Source organism: Callionymus lyra, chromosome 13 (genome assembly GCF_982586985.1).
Source record: "Callionymus lyra chromosome 13, fCalLyr1.hap1.1, whole genome shotgun sequence".
NCBI classification, from domain to species: Eukaryota; Metazoa; Chordata; class Actinopteri; order Syngnathiformes; family Callionymidae; genus Callionymus; species Callionymus lyra.
In genome coordinates, this window is record NC_141830.1 from 16,616,046 (window position 1) to 16,639,517 (window position 23,472).

Consider the following 23,472-nt stretch of genomic DNA (forward strand, 5'->3'; position numbering starts at 1 on the left):
TGAACTAGAAAGCAGGCTCTGGTCACATGCTTGCCTGAAGCGACTACCTAGGATGGACTCAAACATATTAAAACATCTATTAGCATTTCAGAAATACTTTCATGATCAACAAGTTACAGAAAATGTTATAGGCTTGAATATACTTCTTTTTTTTTTTTCAAATCCAGATTAACATGCTTTATATGCCGGTGTCATTCACCCTTAAAAAATGCCTGCTTGCAAGTCGTGTTTTCACTTTGTCTTTGGTTGATTTCCAGTAAATGACAGAAACCTGAAATACAAGTAGGGAGATGAAGGGCGGGGAGACTCGCGTGTAGGAAGAATTAGGAAGAAAACTTAGCGTTGAAGTATAGTCAGTGGGAGGAGTTACAAGGAAAGCAACAAAACAGGAACATGTACAGGTACTGTAAACCAAAGTTCACCTGCACATCGACGTCATGCCACTCCTCGCCCACATCTGCCACAGCAGAGGAGCGAAACCAGAACACATGTCCTGAGAAGAAAAAAATGAAATCCTTTGTCCGGGACTATTCCTGTGGAATTAAGTCGTAATCCTTTATTTATTTATTTTTTTGGTGGAAACAATCTGAAGATGTGGTCCATGAATGTTCTGATCCTCCTGCTCTTCTGCTATGGTAAGTACCACTGATCCATTCTCTGAATTAAAAAGAATGTTGAAAGGCCAAGCGTTTGACGAATATTAATACTTTTATAGATATCAGGAGGGATATAAAAGAAATCAGATACGCTAATGGGTGATTGGTGACGAATGAAAGACTTGGTTTATGGCTTTATTTATTTTATAAATATTTAATCATGTTATATCTTGAGATAATCCTATTTTAATATGTATGGGGATTTGTATTAGATCGCCATTAAAGGAACATTTTTATTATTTTTTTTATATCTGAGTCATCTGTCCCAGTTGTTGTAAAAGGTTGACCAGGGACTGGAGATTTTCCACCAACTTATTTTGTTGTGTTAATGAAACTCGCCCGGCAACAATGTTTCTAGTCGAGGAAACATAAGGAATGATGATGCGTTCACTTTAGAAAAGCTTACGGGAAAAGATGACAAACAAGATGTTCAAGGGACTTCCAGGGGAAAACATGACATCCTGGACATCAACAGTATCTCATTGAAACGTTACAAATTCAAATTCATCTTATTTAAGATCAGTAATGGAGACACAAGTACTTACTGTTGCTTCTACTTTAAGGTTTTCTTTATTTTGTAAATAGCTGAGTTCACTCAGGAATCACACAACCCAACTGTCGACAATATTTAGTTTGAAGAGAGAACACTATTATTTATTTAACTGATTACCTTGAACCACTAGATTACCTGGAAATGGAATAAATTTGAAATGTATAAAACATCCTTTATCAAGATGAAACTCAACACAACTTAGTTTTTCAAACCAAGGCTGAAATGTTCATGGAAATCCATTCTCGACTTTTTGACCGATGCTGTTTAAAAAAATAAAACAAATTTATGAGTACAAGAAGCTAATCTTCTTTGTGCTGGTATCAAGGTCTACTTTTCTTCGAGCTTTAAAGGGATAGTTCACCCACAATTAAAAGTTTCAGTAACAGCGCCAACAGGACTAAGTTCCTGAATGTGTTGATTTGTTTAATGATTTTTAAGCAGCGTAGCTCAACAAGTGGAGAATTGATTTTGATTAAAATGTTTGCATTTTAACTTTATTATTATTATTATTACTGGAAATAATCCCGACCCTTAGTGGATATTAAGGAGAGTAGAAAATGTTAATTTGAGTTGAACGTTCAATCTAAGTCACTGTCATTTGTACAGTTGGAAAATAACAAAAGTCATTATGAACTTATAAATTGTAAAAAATAAAACTTGAAAATTCCAGCTACAAGGGATGAAGATGACCAATTTCCTTAAAAAAATCATTTTAATCTACAAAAAAAAGGCATAATATGAGAGTCTGTCCTGGAAAATAACACGAATTTAGGATAGGGAGAAAGTTTCTAGTGTTATAATATAGTTACAGATCCTTCTGAAGAACGAGTCTTGTCATCGGGGTCTTTGGCAGTGTAATCTAAAGTCTGCAATAATTGATTTAAAAAGCTACGATTATTAATCCAATTGTCTTTCATCCTACAGCATGTCTCTCGACTGGCAACATGGATGTTTTCTTCAATTCAACAAACTTTAACAATGTTCTACATTGGAAAAGGCCAAAAGATATTCCAACTGGAGAGAAGGTCCTCTACACTGTGAAATACAAAATGTGAGGATTTTGCGGTTCATTTTCTCTCAACCATCCACATTAAAAAATCTGAATGTAGTCTTTTATATTATTTTTTATTATTTTTTCATCATTTTGAGATTAACATTTAAGTCAACACGAGCACACACGATGCTGCAGAGAGTAGTCGTCCTGTTTTTCTTGTGTCCTTTGAGTAGAATCTTTTGTTGTCAACACATTATCTCAGAGGAAAAGGTTACGTCTGTTAATCTCACAATAAATGTCACCAAAAGGCCAAAACGGAAAGAAATGATCGTTGCTACTAATGAGATATCGGCAGCAAAGGCTCAAGTCTGAAGAAGTCTTGTTGTTGTTGACCACACGGCGAGCACTAACATTGTTCAAAATGTCATATTAGTACATTTGAAATGTGTGAAAGGTAAATGAGTTTAGTTAGTGGAGGCTCAAACTTTTCTCTTCTTAAAAACCTATTCTACCTATCATCAGGAGACATCCTAGACATTCCTGATCTCCTCTATGTGGGTAGGAATCTCTCCAGCCTGGACAGGAAAACATTTTTTCTTCCTGCAAATCATGGTCTTGGATTTAGATGAACTGAGTATCAATGGAGTTGGAGAGGATCCCTAGAATCCTAGAATGACTCTGGAGACATGTCACTTTTGCGGGCTGCGATTCCGCTTGTTAATATGGATAGAAGAAGACAACTTCAATTCTCAGCATCATTCCTGAGAAATGTGTCACAGCCATTATGGATGGTGTCCTTGAATAGCTACTTGACGTTTAAAGGGAAAGTAATGTGTTCATTTGAGTGTCTCTTAAACTGAACTTGGACCTCTATTCTACTCATCAGTATGTGTCTGTTTGAACAAAAAACACATCATTTAATTTAAATATTTACATTACAAATGTGCTTAAGCCCCGCCCACTGAAAACACTTTTTCTAGAGATTAAATCTTGTTTACCATAACCACACCTACCGTTGTGATTGGTCAAGCATCGAGGTTTGACAAAGCCACCTCCAAGGGACTCGTTTTGTAAACAAAGTGTGGCCTGATTACAGCTGGCAGGAGGAGGAGTGAAGCCCATTATTATGTCATAATGGACTCCTCGTAACCTTTTGTTCGCCGAGATTTCAGATGGGGCTGAACTTTATAAAGTTTTAACTTCAAAACATCATCATGATTATGAACTTACTGTATCTGCAACTTCAATATTTAAGACATGGTTTTCACATTAGTTGCCCTTTAAAATGAAATTCACGTTTTAAATGTAAGTTAGATCAAGAAATCTGTTGACAGTCAGTGCCAATAGTTATCCAAAAAATTCATTTTGTTTTACGTGTGCGTGTTTTTTACACCTGATTTTAATGTAAAATGTTTAATTTTTGTTTTTTGTAAAAATTTTATTTAGCAGCTTTTTTTTAGCTAATTGTCTTATATTTGAGTTGTAATACAGTTCAGTTTATTTGTGCTTTATTGCTTTCAGTTATGGAGAGCGGTACCAGATAAAGAAGGAGTGTGAAAACATAACTGTGCAGTTGTGCGACTTGACTCGCGAGACCCCACCTGGACACGACGTTCACTATCTCGCGCAGGTGTACGCCAATGGACACTTTATTGGCAAGTCATTCAGACTGAATCCGATTGCGGATAGTAAGTATGAACATGTTAATTTTTTTTTTGTTGTTTTATTTGTTGCTGAAAATTGTTTTATTTTATCCCACAGCACATTTTAGTAGTGCCACCTTGACTACAAAAACAGCACCGTTCTCCCTGCAAATAAATGTTAGTCTGCCTTTGGGTCCAAACGGGGTCTCAGTTGCTGATTTGATCTCCGTGAGCAGAAAAACCCTGATTGAAGTGGAATATATCTTGGTAATAACCTCTCCTGACTGGGCTATGGCGGTGAGTCCATCCTTCTGGCTGTCAGAACTATTTGATGTTGTCCGATTAAAAACGATTCAGTGAGTCTTTAATTCTGTACCCTGATGACATCATCAACACGTGCCAAGCGGTCTCGCATACCTTGATTTATCTGAAATCAAAAACATTTTTGATTTATTTATTTTTATATAGTTTGGGAGGGTCTTCAAAACGAGTGAGAAAAGTCGAATTCCAGTCTAGGAGGAGTTAAATTCTTGACCGACAGTCTACAGTCCTGACACCACCACCCTCCCAGTTAACAGCACAAATCGGTATGAAGTAGTATTTGAATGAGTGTACTAAAATTAAATACTATTTTGAATCGTACAAAAACAATTAAATCGTCAGCTTTGTCCCTCTTGATGCTTTTTCATTGCATGCAACTTATTAACTTATCTATGAATTGATTCAAAAGGAAATTCAATGAAAGATAGTAAATGTGTGAAAATAATTACATTTATTTTGTTTTGGACAAAAGTTTAGGCCCTTTATATGACGGTAGGAAATGTGTTGAAAATTTGTGAAATCATCAATCCAAACGTTATTAGAAAATATATTAATCAAAAGAAATTCTCTTTTCTGACAAAAGGGTGTGATTGAAAACTGTCAATGTCTTTGTGCGGGAGGACTTTTTTGTTTGCTAGCTTGACACTTAATTAAAACTTCCAAAAGGATGCTTTGTCGACTTGAACTCGAGACTCTAATTTATGAAATACAATATTCCATTATTTTTGGGGGGAAGCGGATGTGTCAAACCAGAAAAGAGGGATCCAAAAGGAAGAATGCAATCAAAGTGTCAAAAAAAGGAATTGAAAGTGTGTGTAATCAGACAGTACAAATTCGTGTTTTAATAGTGTTAACTTTTGGAACAACTGGAATACAATTTCAAAGATTTGTCCTGCTTAAAAATAGATATAATTCATGCTTTCTTTTGTATTTGCTAAAAACACATCCTGTTTTTCCAACAATGCTGAAAAATTGCAGGAATTTTTAATTATTTTTATGAATTTATCGCACAGTTTTTTGCAGGTACTCATGGTTTTTAGTACTGGGAGTGCTTTAACCATAGACCACATCAATATGAAAGTAGTATCCGTGACGCAATGTATTTCAAATTGTTGCCTGGACTTGCAAAGCTAATTCAACTGTTTTTTTCTACAATCCTCCAGATGCACAAAAGCACATCAGGAAGTTTCAACATCACGTTGAGTCAGAACAACGTAGAGTACTGCGGCTATGTTTACTACCTGCCCTCAGCCGAAAAAGGTCGTCCTAAAAGTGAGAAGGCGACGTTCTGTGAGACCCTGCCCGGTAAGGACCGTTAAATCATAATTAAACCCAAATCATTATGTTAAGAAGTTGGCTTTCATTATCCAACTTTATCAATCGTCTGCAGTTGTTATGGATTTTGATAATCCTTTGTTAGAAGGCACACAATATGAGGAAGGACGAGGGTCACAAAACTTAAGTCATTTTTGAAGATATATTTCTCGAGCATTTAAGTGCAGAATTCATGGGGTGTATCTGCAGGCAAAATAACCCAAAACTGGTTAATCGGAAAAATGGAAATCTTCCTGAAATTTTGGTGATGGCACAGGTAGAGTGGCGTATCGGAGCTCCATTTGGATCTATTTTTTTTTTTTAACGAGATGCAGCAAGAGCTGATTTTTTTGCACTTGTTAAAAAGGTTTTAATGATATACAATAGTGATTTGTTGATGAAGCTTCATGAAGCAATGTCATGTTGTTTCGAGGTCAGTAGGTGGCGCCATCAGTTTAAAAATGATGTGATGGTTCACCCCCATCTAGTGGACTCAGAAAATAATGACACTGCTTCATGAAGCTTCACCAGACCATCACTAATACTCAATGGATTGCTTTTTATTTCTTGCTAATATTCGGTAGCAAAAATATGAAAGTGGGTGGAACATTGTCCGAGATCTACGCTCTCTGAATATTTTTTTTTTAAGGGTTTAAAATGATCTTCATATTTATATTCATTATTAAGAATATGTGCATGATTAAACCATAACGCTTCATGACATGTTTACAACCCTTTTACGACTCCCGGAGGGAATTTCCATTTCTTTTTCTTTTAATTCAGACTCCAACTTCCTGGTTTCATTTTCTTTCTGCATCCAGTAATTAGGAATTCACTGCCATTGCAGTGGGTCTTCCTGAAACATGGGTTTCTTCGTACGGATCATACCAAATGTGTTGACCGACTCTCCTCCTCAGATGTGAAGGTGAAACATCTGACGTGGCTTATCATGGGTTTGGTTCTCCTGGCTGTTGTCGTGACAGTGTCCTGCATGTCCTGTTGGATCTACGTCAAGGGCGGGAAGGAGAGCATGCCATCGGCATTGGTGAGACATTTGACAGTGAAAAAAATGTTGCTACACTGGAAAGTCCACCTCTTTCACTGAAAGAAAAAAATGAAGTCATGAAAAGATTAAAAGAATAATCATCAAGATTGAGCAAGCGGGCGTAATACCTGCCGAGTCCTTGTAAAACTGGCTTTGAGGTGACTCAGGCATTGGCCCAATCATAGCTGGAAGTCCATCTAAATAAACAGATGTAATTTAACTTAACAATTCTTCTTTTTGTATCATAGCAGCTGCATTTGAAATCGTTTTGCCAGTGTTTTTGATAAAAATGTAAAAAGCATGTTAACCTTTATATTACTAGTTTACGTTTTGTCATACCTGCAATTATTATATTTATTTTATATTAAGAAACAGCCTGGTGTTGATTGTTCATGTGTGACTATAATCCAACTCTATATAAATTCATATATATATATATATATATATATATATATATATATATATATATATATATATATATATATATATAAATTCATAATATTCTCAACAGTATGGGCGATAAAGGTTTGTGATTTTGATGCTACAAGCAGGCGAATAACTAGTTTGAAAATGTCTTTTTTATGATCATTTGAATGGCTCCCAAGCTGATTTTTTATTTCGATCGATTGAATATAATACTTAACAGAGAAATATTATTTTAACTGCAGATGAGAAGAAGTACTTTCTTATCAAGCCTTATACAGACTTTTTCTTTAAAATACATTTAAATGTAGGATTTAAGAATATTTTTTTTTAAAGAAAGGTACCCCACTTCTAAATAAATGCTATACTATTGGTTTTATCCTTGTATTCTATTCTTCAAACTGGTTTCTTTGCACCTAATTTTGATTTTCCTTCTATTTTTTTAAGCAGAGAAATATCACCATACACAACGCCTATGATCCTACCTTCGAAAGTCCCATCATTTCCAAGCTTCAGACTGGTCCGTTTGCTTGTACATCGGGAGGGTATTCTCCGCAGGATGTCGCAGAAAAACCGTGGACGGACAGCTCGGGCTTCACTGTTGACACAAGCGACACAGCTCAAGAGGAGCCGGACAGCAGTTGCCAGTCTTCTGTGGTGTACGCATCACTGGCTTCTAGAGCACCAGGAGAAGAGACTTCATTGCTGATTAAAACTGGACCACAGCCAGTGTACGCCGACCGCAAGACATTGACTTTAACAAATCTCAAGCAGACTACACCTCTACCCTGTGTCGATGAGGAGGAGTCCGTCGGTGGGTTGCTGCTCCGCACGGTACGAGACGAAAATGGACAACTTGTGTTGCCTTTTCTCGATTTCCAGTCCCAGAGCAGCCACGATGAGACGCAACCCAACACAGTAGTGCATCTATCGGACCTCTTTGAGACTAAGACTGAGGAAACTGCGGAACATTTGCAGCGGTTGAGCAGCCAAGACTCTGGGTGCGACAGTTTCGATGTCGCACCAACACAGGATGAGTGCACGTCCAACTATTGTCCAAATTTCGCTCCCGGTTCCTACCAAGCACACTCAAACATCCAAGCACAAGGACGTCGTAAAAACTGGATGACGAACGCTAAATTTAGATCGACACTGCAAGAGGACGAAGAAGAACACATTTTGAGGTTTGACCGAGGAAATGTAGAGTTTCTTCCGCATTTTATCAAGATTTCAGACGTCCACATACTTGACTGATTTACTGACGTTGTTTCTATGGACGTTGACAAAATATGAAGGAAATTTTCTTTGAGTTTTGGGGAATTTGATTTTGATTTAAACATAAGCTCTTCGTCATTATTGTACTTTACAACACACAAGCTACGTTGTCAACGAAGTCATTCAGTATTTATGGTAAAATATGTTTTTTTTACACTTCTCTACAAAGTATTTAATGCTGTTTAATATGTGATCTATTAATTAAAACCAGTGTAGTTGTATTTATATGAACAGGTCTATTGATATGTTCATGTATTTAGCAGTATCATTTGAAAAGATAATGTGAACCATCTCAGTTTACACGCGTGTCTTTTTAAGTTGTTTTATTTCAGTCAATCTTGCTTCTTCATTTCATTGTCAGGCCAGAAATTAAAATAATGTATCGTACATGAAATCGTGCCATTCAATTTTGTAGCATTGTTTTGTGTTTGGTTTCTACCTTAAAAAATGTTTTCTTTAAAAATTAAAAATACAGAATTATACCCAGGCTTCTTTGGTTTTATATTCCATATTTTTTTGTACTCAATATTGTTTTTTGTATTTTTAATTAATGTTTGTTTTCTTTTGTCACGGATTCATTACAGAAATTATACCAGTTTGAAACTCTACAAAACTGGCATTAATATTTTCCCATCTCGAATAAGAAATTTCTATAAATTGTATTTTTATTATGACACTTATAGAGCACACATATTCATCTTTGCCATCCCATAACAGACAAGAAAGACTTTACTTTATATATATATATATTTACATTTGTTTCAAAACAATAAATGTTTTAGTTTCATAAATATATCATTAGTTATAAATAATGAATTCTAAGTTTTTTTATTATGGCATGATTACAGATTTTGTATTCCTCAAGTGGAAATAAACTAAAGTACACAGTGTCATGTTACAGCTAGCACTATCTTATATGACATAAATGGAATTTTCTTCAGTTTACAGTACAAATCAGTAAAGGAAATTAAATTATCACATTGTTTCCGTATCATCTGTTAGGGGGTGGTTACATTTTTGTAATCTACTGAAATGATTAGATAGAATTATTTGATGATTTAATTCATTAGAAGATTAAAAGTTAAAGTAAGCTTTAGGGGGTTTTTTATGTGTAAAATGTGTTTCCACTATTTGCTTTCTGTCACGATGAAGGCTGTGTTGTCAAGATTCATCTTTTTTAAATCATTATTAATACATTTTCTTTGTAATGTTGATTATAATAGCCAACAAGACTCCGACATTGACACATGGCCTCGTGAGAAGATAACTGGCCTATCTCTGATCCAGTCCGTAACTCATTTCTCTTGTTGACGGCAAACACTCATTTGTAACTAAAGCAACATGCGTAGAATCATCAAGCAGGTGAACTTTGGACGGCACTTGTTTGCATAAATATGAGTCACGTGGTAATGACTGTTAATAATTTACCGTTTTAACAACAAGTCGAACCCCCCTTGTGTACATCAATTAAAGTGACAACTATAAATAAATATATACTTTCAGAAAATCATGTTGGACTCTTAGCAAATCTCATGATATGGGGATAATTGGACAAGCAACTGATTCATTTTTGTGCTGATCCACATTATTACTTAGATTCATATATTGTTTATTAATTTCTATCATATTTTTAAAATGTATTGTTCAAAAGGGAAAGAAGGAATATGAAATGTTATAGAATCATGTAAGGCAATCCTAGTTTTTATCGGAATCAAACCTTCAGTTTGTGTTTAAAGCCTTTCGGTAAGATCTGCAGTACTTTGATCTAAAGAACAGGAATATCCTGATGCCAGCTGGGGGTTGGATTTCACTGTGGATTTCGGGAAGGAAACCTCAAAATTGGCCAAATAACCAACTTGTAAAATGTTCTGTAAATACTTGTATTCATTTATTTGACTTAATTTGTTCAACTGTTACATAAAGTAGACATAGACTACAAGTTAAGCCTACAGTATAATAAAGTAAAACTTTAATTAAAATGATATTTTCACCATGAAATAAGCACCCTCAGTTGAATAAAACATCTAATTGTATATAAAATAGTAAGTCTTTGTCACTATATGTATATACGTATACATGCCAATCAATGGACCTCATTAACTCCATAAAGATTTAATTTAAACATGATTATTTAATATAATGCTTTTATTTTTATTTGGACAATTGTAACAGTTTATTTTCATGTCTAAACAAGAAGGAGCTGTCTTGCCTGCGGTTAATACAAAACTCTGCAGCGCGAATCCTGACCTGCTCTAGTAGAAGAACTCACATTTCCCCGATCCTTAAAACTCTTCACTGGCTTCCAGTTTCTTTCAGGATCAACTTTAGAATTCTGGTTCTTACTTTCAGATCTATTCATGGTCAGGCTCCTCCTTACATCAGTGATCTGATCCAGCCTTACACACCACCTCGGGCTCTGAGGTCTGTGGATCAGAATCTTCTGATGGTTCCTGAACACGCCTCCGGACCAGAGGAGAGAAATCCTTCCAGGCTGTTGCTCCTAAGCTTTGGAACGATCTTCCTCTGTGTTTGATGATCTACCGACTTCTTCAAGAAACATCTTCAGACATTTTTATTTGTTCAGGCTTTTCCCTGATTTCCTGGGACTCATTGGTTTGTCTTATGTTGTCTTGACCTTTTAAAGTATGTATGTTAGCTGTATATTGTTTGTAATTGTTAAAGCGCTTTGTGACCCTGGTCTAGAAATGCACTTTACAAATGACCTTTACTTACTTACTTCCTAACTTACTTACTTATTTACTATATATTAAATAAAATAAGATAACAACAATGAACCTGTCAAAAATAAAACAAAAATAATAATGACACAAAATGTCTGACTTCCAAAAGCAAAGAATGAAAATGTTGGTCTCTCCTCTCACCACTGTTTGGCAGGCGTCACATGAAACAATGAATCAAATGCAGTTCCCGGAAGCGAAACCAGTGAAGGGCTTTGACCTGCCTATCTCAGCTGATGGGGCCACACCCTGGCATGTCACCAGACACTCACAGGGAACTTCACTCACACTCACGCCTATAGTTACTTATTAACTTCTTTTTGCCATATCGAAGTGAAATTCCTGTCAGTAAGTTGTATTGTTGTGAGTGTAATGACAAGAAATGCAGTGTTGTGTCGATCAAAACTAACATCCTGAAAATGAAAGTAGCCTCTTCATTGTAGGACGAGGTGAATCTGAATACAAATGACATGGTAGAGATTAAACTAATTGATTTTAGGCAGCACGAATTTAACTGTGTGTTGAGTCAGCGTTTCACCCCTCACTGAGTGAGCTTCAAGTGGGCCTGAACACACACAAAAAACTCCACGACGATTTACATCACCTGTTTAAGATTATAATAGATAATAATGCAATTTTCACTGATAAGCTAATACATTAAGTAAATAAAGATTATGTATTTAAACATTTTTGTAAATGTTTGTTTTGGTTTGGCTCAATTTTATTGACAAAATGACAGTGAAAATCAATGTAAACGTCAATGTTGATTTGTTAGTTTTGATATAGTAATACCGGAAGCAGGATGACAAAACAAAAATGCATAAATACAATGCAGAGCTATTCATGTACATTTTATTCTTATTTAAGTCATTTTTCCTTTTTGACTTTACATTTATTTCCAGAATATTGTATAAGTATATACTAGGAATTAACAAATTCTACAATTAAATATATATCAGGTAGATTTTGTTATTTATAAATGGTAAAATAGATTACTTTGAAAAAATGGAAATATTTCCCATTTAGGGATCTTCAATAAATGTTAAAAACCGGGATGGACATTGACAGAAACATTGGCTTTACTATTTGACAAAGAAAACAAAAATTAAATTATGACAATCTAGGTTTAAAAGAGGGGGAAATAAAATTATGTTAAATTAAAATTTGTACGAATTAGAACAAATTTCATGGATTTTCTTTCATTTACTAGGATTCAATTCTGAGAATTCTATAAAACATAAACAATAAAGTGTAAATATTAATGCAGGTAATAAATGTGTCTTGCCCTGGATGCTCCGCAGCTTCTTCCCAGAAGATAAAATAATATTATGTTTAACACGTGCGAGAGGAAAAAGTGAGAACCATCCTTATGATCATCTTTATGAATTCAATCCACTGTGACCCCCCAAAGAAAAGCTCTGTTCGCTGCCTGAACTCCTCCTGTCTCAACATAGTCCTTCGTAAGTGAATGTTTCCAAACAAAAGCAACAGCCGTCACAGTCAAAATGAGTGAATATCGTACATCAAGCCTCTCACTTGAATTGACTGTCGACTCATTCATAATCTATGACAGTCAAAGCACAGAGCATGAATACTGGATAAGCGTAAATGATTCATAAAAACACGATAAATTGTTTTGACCGTCCTCCAAATATTTGTTTATTTTTATCTCAGCGAACATGCCAACACGGACATTTACTACTTTTCGGCTTTGGTTGCTTTTGTAAAATTCCCTGCGGGCCATTTTGCAATCAGTGCTTCAATGAGAAGAGAGCAGTTTCCTTTAGAACGTGAACAAGAGTGCGAGTGAACCTGAGGATGTGTCAGAGATATTCTTAGTGTCGCTGCTGACGACAAGGAAAGCGTTGGCAGCAGTAGCTTGTATTGTCTGCTGATATATACAGAGGCAGGTGCCGCCACTAAAATAACCTCTGACCTTTCATACAAAATCGTTGGCCTTGATGATACCTCGTAGACTTACAGCAATGTACCAAACCAAATTAACCCATGCGTTACTCAGAACACATTGTTGGATGAGTTGTTGTTTTTAAGCCTTTTTTAAGACTTCAAGGTCTCTTGTTTCTCAGCTCAAAACATCTTAATACATGTACAGAGTTGATGTCAATGTACAATTTTAGTGTATTTTTTAATCCTATAAAGTTAGTTAAAAACGTATTTTAAGACCGTGTATGCAGGCTTGTGGCCTCTAAAGCTTCCTGTTGCCTATGTTGGTGACCCTTGATTATTTAAACCACTTGAACTAAAGGTTTGCTTTTTGTATCCAACTCAAGGCCCAAGGGCCGAATCTGGTCCCCCAAGTTATTATTATTTAGTCCTAACGTCTGATCTGGAAACTTCAAAAAGTAAATGCAGTTGGGTGAATTTTGATGAAAGAATTGCATGAAAGTGTATGAATGAGTATTTTTTGTGCTGCGGTGGAGTTTATGAATCTTATAAGGTGGAGCTTATAGACTTAATGAGGCAGAGCTTATGAATCATTATGAGGTGGAGCGTATGAACCTTATAAGGCGGAGCTTATGGACCTTATGATGGGGCGCTTATGAATCCTTATGAGGAGAAGCTTATTAACCACATAAGGCGGAGCTTATTAACCAAATGAGGCGGAGCTTATGAACCAAATGAGGCGGAGCTTATTAACCAAATGAGGCGGAGCTTATTAACCAAATGAGGGGGAGCTTATGAACCAAATGAGGCGGAGCTTATTAACCAAATGAGGCGGAGCTTATGAACCAAATGAGGCAGATCTTACTAACCAAATAAGGCGGAGCTTATGAATCATTATGAGGTGGAGCGTATGAACCTTATAAGGCGGAGCTTATGGACCTTATGATGGGGCGCTTATGAATCCTTATGAGGAGAAGCTTATTAACCACATAAGGCGGAGCTTATTAACCAAATGAGGCGGAGCTTATGAACCAAATGAGGCGGAGCTTATTAACCAAATGAGGCGGAGCTTATTAACCAAATGAGGGGGAGCTTATGAACCAAATGAGGCGGAGCTTATTAACCAAATGAGGCGGAGCTTATGAACCAAATGAGGCAGATCTTACTAACCAAATAAGGCGGAGCTTATGAACCTTATGAGGCGGAGCTTATGAACCCCACCAGGAGGAGCTTATGAACCTTATGAGGCGGAGCTTATAAACCCCACCAGGAGGAGCTTATGAACCTTATGAGGCGGAGCTTATGAACCCCACCAGGAGGAGCTTATGAACCTTATGAGGCGGAGCTTATGAACAAAATGAAGCGGAGATTATGAACTTTATGAGGCATTTATTTAGACATGCTGTCGCTATTGACTGTTTATGTATCCTTTTAGATGCCTAGGATCACTTTTGGGCTCTTATGTGGTCAAAGTTTGATTTTGGTTTAAAATTCTGGTGGAGTTAAAGGCTTGAACATACTTGAACATACAACATTACTACAAATATATATCGCAATGTATTACAATACCCTTGTATCTAGATATGTATCGTATCACCAGGTTATTGTCAATACACGCCCCTAATAGATGAGTAGTTAAATGTGAAGCAGCTGGCATTAGAATCAACTCCTCTAATACACTCTGATCTAGAGTCACACACTTTGGGGAGTGACTGAACAAGATTTTACCAGCAGAGTTTCTGGACTCTCCCTTAAGGGATGGTAAGGCCAGATGTGTCAAGCGAATGATTGACATGCAAAGTCACTGCAGAGGCGTGAATGGCATTCGAGGGATTTGTGGTGTCACAGAGTTTTCAGCAGCAGACACTGGTCATCTGGTGCTCAAGTGGGAAAAATCATGACTTCAACGTAGATTCACGGCATGTTGGCCTATCAGAACCAAGATTATTGAGGGAGAAAATAAACATTGTCCTTCTATATAAGCTTTTGGACACACTATAATATTTGGATAATTCAAATATTTTGTACAAAAAAAAGCAGAAAGAAATTAAAAAGACAGTGGTAAGCATGGACCTCTTTGATTTGGCTGCTGCCCCTGCGACTCAACTGTGGATAAGTTTGATTTTTGATTTTTTTTTTTTATGTTATACTGTTCCACACATAAAGGTCTCATATTAATGTATATTTAAATGTATTTTGTTTAAAACAAGTTAAAAAAAAAAGTGATTTTTAATCTATATTTATGAACTTATCGACAGTGATTATTCAGTACACTAAAGCAAACTCTAATTCTAACTTTTAATCAATTTAATAAAAGATTGAACTTCAGTGCAAACTTGCCGCAACCATTCAAAGTGAAATAAAAACTAGTTTTGTGTAATTGCAGGCCATACTCACTCCGGTGTAATGAACTTTCAAATTGAGAGTCCTGTTTAATGAGTCATACCATTGAGCAAGTTCTCAGAACTCATCAAAGACGAACAAGCAATTGGACGTGAAGAGGGAACAAGAAATGATGTGAACCAAACTATTCATAGTTCAAGAATATTAGAATTGCAAATGTCCTGCGTCGACCCCTGCAAGTCTGGTTGCTACGGCAAGAAAAAACCCAAAGTCTTTTCAAAAAACGGATGAAGAGAACCTTTTAAATCAACACTTATTGTGAATTAAACATTTACCATTGTGGTTATAAGAAGCTTCTTCAGAGCTTAATTTAGAATTAACCTTAATGTGGCGCAACTATACAAGTTGAGTTTTAAAAAAAAGCTTTCATTTAAGGGCTTATAGAGTCTCAACCCTTTTTTATAAACCTGTTGTCATTAACTCACTTTTAAGAATTTAACATGTAATTTACTCATTATAATTTTGCCAATTTTTTATAAAAAAAACAACTGATGAGGATGAATTGAAATAGAAACAATAAGTAAATAAAATTGGTCAAATATATATTTTAAATGTAAGAACAACAACAATATTTTAAAAGGCACAAATATACATTTTAAAAATACAGAGTATTGTGAGTATGTGTGTAATGTAAATGTCTATTTAACATCGATTATTAAATTGAAAAATAAAAACACATACAATTTTTAAAAAAAGGAAAAAGAAGACAACATTTATTGAAGTCCTTACTTTAACTATAAATTGTCCTTTTTTTGTAAAGCAGAAATTTGGGATTGAAACACATTTTAAGATTAAAGATCCTCATACAAAACATGGAATAGGGTATGTTGTAAATAAATAAAGCACAAATATAAACATTTAAACATTTATAAGATATTCCTTCATTTCGACCACAGAGGGGAGTCTGTGTTTGGTCTTCTCCACCTGTCATCTCATATTTCTCAATCATTTAATCACAAGATATTTGTGACATGTGGAAATATTAATGTCAGAGGCCGTAATAGAGCTGTCTTCTTTTATTTTGTTCAGACTTCCTCTCAGTGTTATTCCAGCTGTTCCCTTCAGCTGCTGTCGGATCTCCAGACCGTCCAGGGAGGAACGGCGCTCATGCTTGTCTGTAAGTCGATCTGCTTGATTGAAATCTGTGTCTTAATCCCCCTTGTTGAGTAAAAGCGAGTGCATGTGCGGATGGCTACATGTCACCGGTCTATATTTACCAACTTAAGAGTGAGGCAGCGTTCTGTCGTCCACTGGCTCTGGGGTCACCTCTGATGCCTCATTTGCTGGACGCAGACGGAGACTGACTGAAGTGGATCTTTGAGGTGTCGCGACTGAAAGACGGGGGAAATCGATGTGAGTGAGACTTGTTTAAAAGTAAACTTTGACAATCATATAAGTTAAGAGAAATAACCTCCTTTTAAGATTACAACTAATACAACTAACTCCAATCACATTTCAACCTGACGTTATACATCTTTATTTAATCTATATTTTCTCATTCTTCATTTTCTGCCATCAAACTAAAACCTTTTTTCGTCCCTTTTATCAAAATACTTTGTACAAATGAACACATGTAGAATGAATGGCAGTTATAATAAAAATAAATAACATAAAACAAAAATGTAGCAGCATGTATGAACTGACAGTCAGTGTTATTAAGGTTAGTTTTTACACAAAACGTTTATTTATATTTGTTTATTTCCTCCTATTTAGAAGGTCTAATTGACATTTTTTTCTATTTGCATTCTTTGCCTTAAAAAAATAAAAATATCTTTAGCTATGAATTGCCAAAACTATTAACGACGCAAAAGCCCAGACGATTTTATTTGTGTTCCAAATGCTTTTTAAATATAATATAATTTTATTCAAATTGCAAAGTGAGGTCAGGTCAGTGTGTGGAAGTAGATCTGAATGAAGGAATGGTTGAATTTAACACTTTAAATGTTGAAGGTTCAGATTCTATTTATTGAAATGTTGTGGTTTTTTAAGCATTTAAATGTTTGTTTTTTCTATATTGAAAGGCTAAATATATTGTCTTTGAATTTGAATGTAAAAAAGGTTGAAATTCTTTAAAAAAAAAGTTTTTACCCTTGTGTTACCTCAGGGTCAAGGTGACCCAAAGGCTTCAAAACAAATGTGTTTGAGGTATCCCTTGTGTTGCCTCTGGGTCAATGGGTCATCTTAACCCAGAAATAACCCAAAGGTTAAATAATTGAATTTGAAGTTTATTTAAAAAAAATGTACACATAGAATTTCAAAATTTAAGATTTCTTTTATTTGTAGCTCTTTAAAGTCAATATTTTTAAACACAAAGCCCTTCAACCTAAAAATGTTGGCATACTAGTGCCACCAGAAAATCCTAAAAGAGTACCAAACCACAATACAAGCGTGTAGCTCAGATGCTAAAAACACATGTTTATTCTTTTTTGAGTCTCAATTCGAGCCCTTGTTCCAGTTCTTTTCCAACAGTGTCATGTGTCTGACTGAGCTTGTCTCTTTACAAGATTTGAAAAAAAGGCATTTTCCTCTGTGACTTCAAATCCTGTTTCCCCAAAAAACAAGCTTTAAGAATTGACTCTCCCCATACCTAGGACTTTGTCTTGGTTTGTCTGCTACTGTTATGGCATCTTGCTGAGTAGATTGGTGTGGTCTTGTTATAACTATATTAGCCACTGTGCATTTTTGTGATGTGAATTATTGTTTAGCCTCCAGCCTCGGTGGTTGAGCTTTAGTTTTACTGCCACTAAGAAGAGTGTACTTTGGCTGGTTCAGTGGAGAACAGCTGGTTTAACGGGCCTTTGTCTCTCTCGTGAATCTCTTCAGTCCGGCCATATTATACTATACATTATGTACCAAGGTTTATCTCCATTATCTCCCCCATCTGACCCATTGTCCTCACTCTTTCTAGTCAGTAAAGTCGTGTACCTCTTCCATCTCTACTTAGAATAGCAGCTGTTGTTGTGCGTGTTAGCATCAACTGTGGTTATTAAAACATTCAGGTATCCCTCTGGCTTTTATGTAAAGCTATATGCGTATTGCATATATTGACAGTGGAAAACATCATGGCACGGCAGAGACTTTTTTTCCCCGAGTTGGGTCAGAGATAAATAGAGCTGTCAAAGCCTTAGCTGCGGCCGTGAAAGAAGGCGTCATTGATGTTGCCGGCATCAGGAGGTAGCTCGGCAACAAGCCTGATTGTGTTTGCCGGGTGCACGGCGAACTTATTTCCCCGAGAGCTGAGTGGTGATTGATGATGGGCAGCGACGTGGCAGACCTCACCTGATGAATAATTTGTTGCACAGCAGCAGACGAGGCTGTGATTCATCCATTGTAAGCATCGTGTCACACTGACAATCTAATTTAACACAAATTGTACTCTTTAATTATGTCTTCACGAGGTTTACGACCATCGTTTTGACATATGAGATGACAAAGAGTGTTTAATAGGGGATTTGGAACATTTTGTGTTTTTACTGTACTTTTCTTTTAGTTAGGAAATTAAATTAAGAATGTGCAATAAGCAGAGAGGTTTTTTTTTTGGTTCGTTTCGATCGTCACATGTTAGTGATGTGTCAATGAAGCTTCATGAAACATTGTCCTTATTAATAGTGCCCACTAGGTGGCACTATCTCCTGTATTATCTATTGTCTTGAACTGCTGTAAATTGAAGGCAAAAAACATAATTTTCAGCCAATTTCATGACTAAGTTTGAGTTCATATCATTCCCCAAGTTCAGTTGACATTTATTATTTAATTATAGTAAAATAAGAGCTGAGCTAAAAGGGAAAGTTTTTGATTGATATAGATCTATTTACATCCTTTTAACTTTTAACTTTGAAAACAATTTTCACCCTTCTTTTTTTTTTATCTGTCTGTACGGTGTCCTTGCGTGTTCTTAAAGGTGCCTTCATAAATAAAAATAACAATAAGTATTATTAGTAGTATGTATGTATTATGTATTACTGTAGGTCACAGACGCTGTAGGATGATAAGACACAGGTTGTTTCCTGCAGTATTTTGGGGATCAGATACGAAGCCCAGAAAATGATGAGATGACAACGAAAATAGGAGAAAACGTTTTAAAATATCAAAGCTACATTACATTGGCTTGAACATGTTTGTTTCTGTCACACTGTCGGACCAGTTTATATATCCCTAGTGACACCTAGTGGACACTGAAAATAACTGCTTCATGAAGCTTCATTGACCCATCAGTAGTCTCTCAAATTTGCTTAGCATGTTTAGAGAGAGCAAGCTATGACGGTTAAAAAATTAAACAATCACAGATAAAATCTATTAGAATGTTACATAGTGCGGCTTAAAAATCAGGTTTTAATTTCCTGAGTCATCAACAGCACTTTCATCCTCTGTTGAATAGGCCAGCATGGCTTTGATTCTACAAACCTCAGTACGTCTCAATGATCTCTGCAGAGGGAAGACAGACAAATTGCACTTTGGCACAAGCTCCATACAAAATTGTCATTATACCTCGCCACCTCGTGAGCAGGAACGTGACTAGAAGGTCTCGGCGGAATACAAAGAAGGACGACGGCTACGACTCCTCTCAAGGCCGAGGCTTCATCAGATTAAAGTGGTCATTAGGATCGAGATCCAGCGAAAATGAACAATACAGTATCAGGCGTCAAAAAATGTTAGTGTGTCGTGGAAAAGCTCACAAGAACATTGTCTCCTCACCTGTAATCTTCCCTTCGCCCTCAGAAACCGATTTTCTTTTTACATCGCTATGGAAACCAGGAGTGTAACGCAGCGGGAGCAGAAGGAGTCGTCGTCACGGCTTTCTCACAGCATGCAGCTTTCCTCCCATAAGAAGAAGAAGACGTTCACCTCCAGGTAAAAAAAAAATTCTAGCATATTTCAGGTCTGGATTTGTGCACATGATGTGTGACCGCACTTGTTTGCCATTAAAATATCAAAACAAACTGAATAACTCACTAAATAATTCAACATAAATGTTACATAAACTCTGGACGCTCAGGAACATCATACTATATGATTCATAGCCCACCACTCATTTTTGAAATGTCAATGTGTCATGTGTTGGTTTAAGTGTGTCTTAAATAGATATTGTATTCATCAGTATGTGTCTGTTTGTACAAAACTCTGTTTTCATTGAAATATTTACATTAGGAAATGTGCTTAAGCCCCGCCCACTGTAAACACTTTTCTGGACCCGAAATCTTGTTTACCAAAACCACACCCACTCTGCTGTGATTGGTTAAAGTGCAAAGGTTTGTCACCGCATGTCATCAATCCTACAAGTCTCCACCTCTAAGGGACTCGTTGTATAAACAAAGCATGAAAATAATTATTACGCCATAATCGACTCTGCTCTTGCATCCTTTCGTTTGCCGAGATAAAGTAATAACTTAAAAACGTCGAACCTACTGCATCTTGGCGTTAAGACTTAAGTTAGGAAAGTTGGAATTTTATAGTTGCCTTTTAAGTTCCGTGCTGCAGTAGATACTAGGGGTGTGTATTGGCAAGAATCTATCATAATACACCGGAAACATATATTGCAACATATTGTGATACTGTAGGAACAAGGATATATGTTTAGTATTGCCTAAATATTTGACTTCCGACATGACTCTTGACAAAGTCGCAACATGGAGTCGTAAGAGTGTATCCTCTCGTCCTCAGTCATTTATCTTGTAATGTACATTTAGCTGCAGAGGACCTAATGAGTGCTGCTATCCAGCTGCCGGAAGTTGCAACAGAAAATGAAAAAGAAATCACGTAATATTTGCATGTTAATTGTGAAATAAATGGAATTGTTTCATTTTACACACACATTATTGAAGCATCCTCCACAAACAAACTATAGTAACACATTAAATAGCATTTGCCAGCCAAAAATGAAAATGGCGAATATCCATACAGAAGCTTGGAATTACCCGTATATCGCCAGATCGATATCTTTTCCAACACCACGATGTTAAATCTCATGTAATAGGTTAAAAATATATATTGTACTCTTGATTAAACCTCAAAATTTTTAGTTAATAAGTAAATGCCAAGCTACCCCAATTTTATTATTGGTTTTGGAGCTTCGATACTAGGAAGAAATAGTTCTGGGTTTTGAGCTTAATTCAATTTTTTTTTTTTTTTTTTCGTTTATTTTTTGGCAGAATAGCAAATAGCAAATATCAGTTCTTGAGTCTCATTCTAAACCTTAAAAACATCAAAGCCTCCAGCAATGCCTGGTATTCCAGGTATTTACAGTAAAACATTGACACAGAAGGACATCAGCCAGCATCATACAGCTGCTCACTGTTTATTTTAGACAGCCAGGCCTTAAACATGAAATATTACACCAAGGAAAATAAGACAAAAATAAACGGAGACAGCAACATTCTCAGCATGTTCCCCATAGCTGGCTTGAAGTGGTCCATTATCAAGGCTTGTTATCATCGCTGACTTTGTGCAGCAAACACCTACGAGTCATTCATCACTCGATGGATAAAAAAAACAAAACAAGTAATAAAGGTATGGCAGTTGGAAAGCACAGCACGGTAACAGAAAACTGCCGTGCTTCGCAGAGTTCGTCCAATTAAATTCCATATAAACTAAGGTTGTTTATAAAAGGTCAACCAACACCCACAGACTCTATCAAACTATTATTTTCTCTTCCAAACAACATTCCTCCAGAGTATAAATGAGGTTTACTTGTGAACCCTAGTGGCGAGGATCAATCTGTTTCCTGTGTGACTTGTGTGTGATGGTGAGCATCAAATGCATGATATACGACTTCTACTAGACCATCCATCGTCTCAGGCTTATCCAAAATTGGACAGCAGAGGGGAGTGTATTCTAGCGGGATATAATCACTCCAGTATGTCCTGGGTCTGCCCAGGAGCCTCCTCCCAATGGGACCTTCCCTAATGGAACACTTACCAGCCAGGTTGACATGATTCTATTTATGCTGCTCCCTTGATGTCATAAAGTTATGAAATTGATATGTTTCTAACAAACTAATTTGTCATTGTATGATTTAATTTGTTTTTTCCTTTGAGAAAAACATATTTTGGAATAGTTATTCTGCATCTATTGTCTATACCGAAGGGTTTACATAATTGGTCACAAATTAGAAGAAAGAAAAATGTAAAAAAGGTGACCTTGGAAAATTTGCATTGCAACATGGAGCCATAGTGCTATGAAGCTAGGCTCATGCGAGGTATGCAAGGGTTTGAATCCTGGTCAGGAAATCTAGTGTCTTCCATGAGCCAAAAAACAAACTTCTTCAATCATGGAAGCTATTTTATTGTTTGAATCTATTCTCTGTTGTCACAAAGGTGTGTGAAAAGTAGCATCTTAGCAGAGCCATGCAATTTCAAATGATGATACTTTGTTAAAAAAAAATTGGTAAGCATCAATGTTTGTCACGCAGTGTATTGAATCAAGGTAGACTCGTTGTATAATCAAAGCGGGCGTTATTACAGTTTAATATGTCATAATGGGCTTCTCTCTTGTAACCTCTCGTTTTTCTGGATATTCAAGTTGTTTACCATAGCCACTCATGCTGTGATTGGACAAGCATTGAGGTTTGTCACCGTGTGTCATCAATCCAGGAAGTCTCCACCTCCAAGGGGATCATTGTATAAACAAATCCAGGCGTGATTACAGCTGGCTGTAGGTCAGGAAAGTTAGGTTTTCACATTAGTTTCCTGATTATACCCTCATTTAAATACATGAATATGTGTGTAAACACAGATTTAGACTATTTGTATACTCAAACCTCCCCTGAAAAAGAGAAAATACACCCTGACTTTGATAAATGAAGGTTTCGTACGGTTAATAACTTCCTCCTGTTTACTCACAAATACATTTTAAGAGGAACGAGATGCTCGTAAACACACAGATAGTCGGCTTCCTCCATCACAATTGAGCTCTTCTCTCTTATCACGAAGTTTGTTTGCCTTTTTTTCAGGTGTGCACGGTTGCGCTGCTTTGTTTGTGCGTGCACACATTTGTGGGCTAAGATGTCGCTCTCTGCCGTAGGCTCTGCACTACATTATTAAACAACCCCCTCTTCTCTCTGCACCAACAGGGAAGCTAAATAAAGGAGTTGAAAAATAAAGCAGCAAAAGCAGAAGTTGTTCTGTCAGCGTTGTGGAATTGCGAAATTACCCAACAAAGCAAAGCAGAAGTCAGTTTTCATCATTTGTTGGTAGATTTGCCGCT

General features: G+C 36.3%; 2 protein-coding genes across 3 annotated transcripts in view; both read left to right on the plus strand.

The window, feature by feature from the left end:
* Positions 1-427: 427 nt before the first annotated feature.
* ifnlr1 (interferon lambda receptor 1) lies at positions 428-8,706 on the plus strand. 2 transcript variants are annotated; one of them, XM_087806069.1, is made up of 7 exons: positions 428-635; positions 2,134-2,260; positions 3,725-3,891; positions 3,965-4,143; positions 5,331-5,472; positions 6,399-6,526; positions 7,397-8,706. In XM_087806069.1, exons 1-7 carry the CDS (start codon positions 593-595, stop codon positions 8,201-8,203), a joined length of 1,593 nt encoding a protein of 530 aa, XP_087662195.1. In that variant the 5' UTR covers positions 428-592; the 3' UTR covers positions 8,204-8,706. The 2 variants fall into 2 exon arrangements, with proteins under 2 accessions (XP_087662195.1, XP_087662197.1); XM_087806071.1 differs by having other exon boundaries at positions 7,400-8,706.
* A 7,799-nt stretch (positions 8,707-16,505) lies between these two features.
* The window catches only part of myom3 (myomesin 3), a 45,170-nt gene continuing 38,203 nt past the window's right edge, over positions 16,506-23,472 (plus strand). Inside the window, exons 1-2 of the mRNA XM_087806314.1 lie at positions 16,506-16,623; positions 19,990-20,121. Coding sequence (XP_087662440.1) covers positions 20,015-20,121 — 107 coding nt within the window. The 5' untranslated portion in view covers positions 16,506-16,623; positions 19,990-20,014. The remainder of the gene's footprint in view (positions 16,624-19,989; positions 20,122-23,472) is intronic.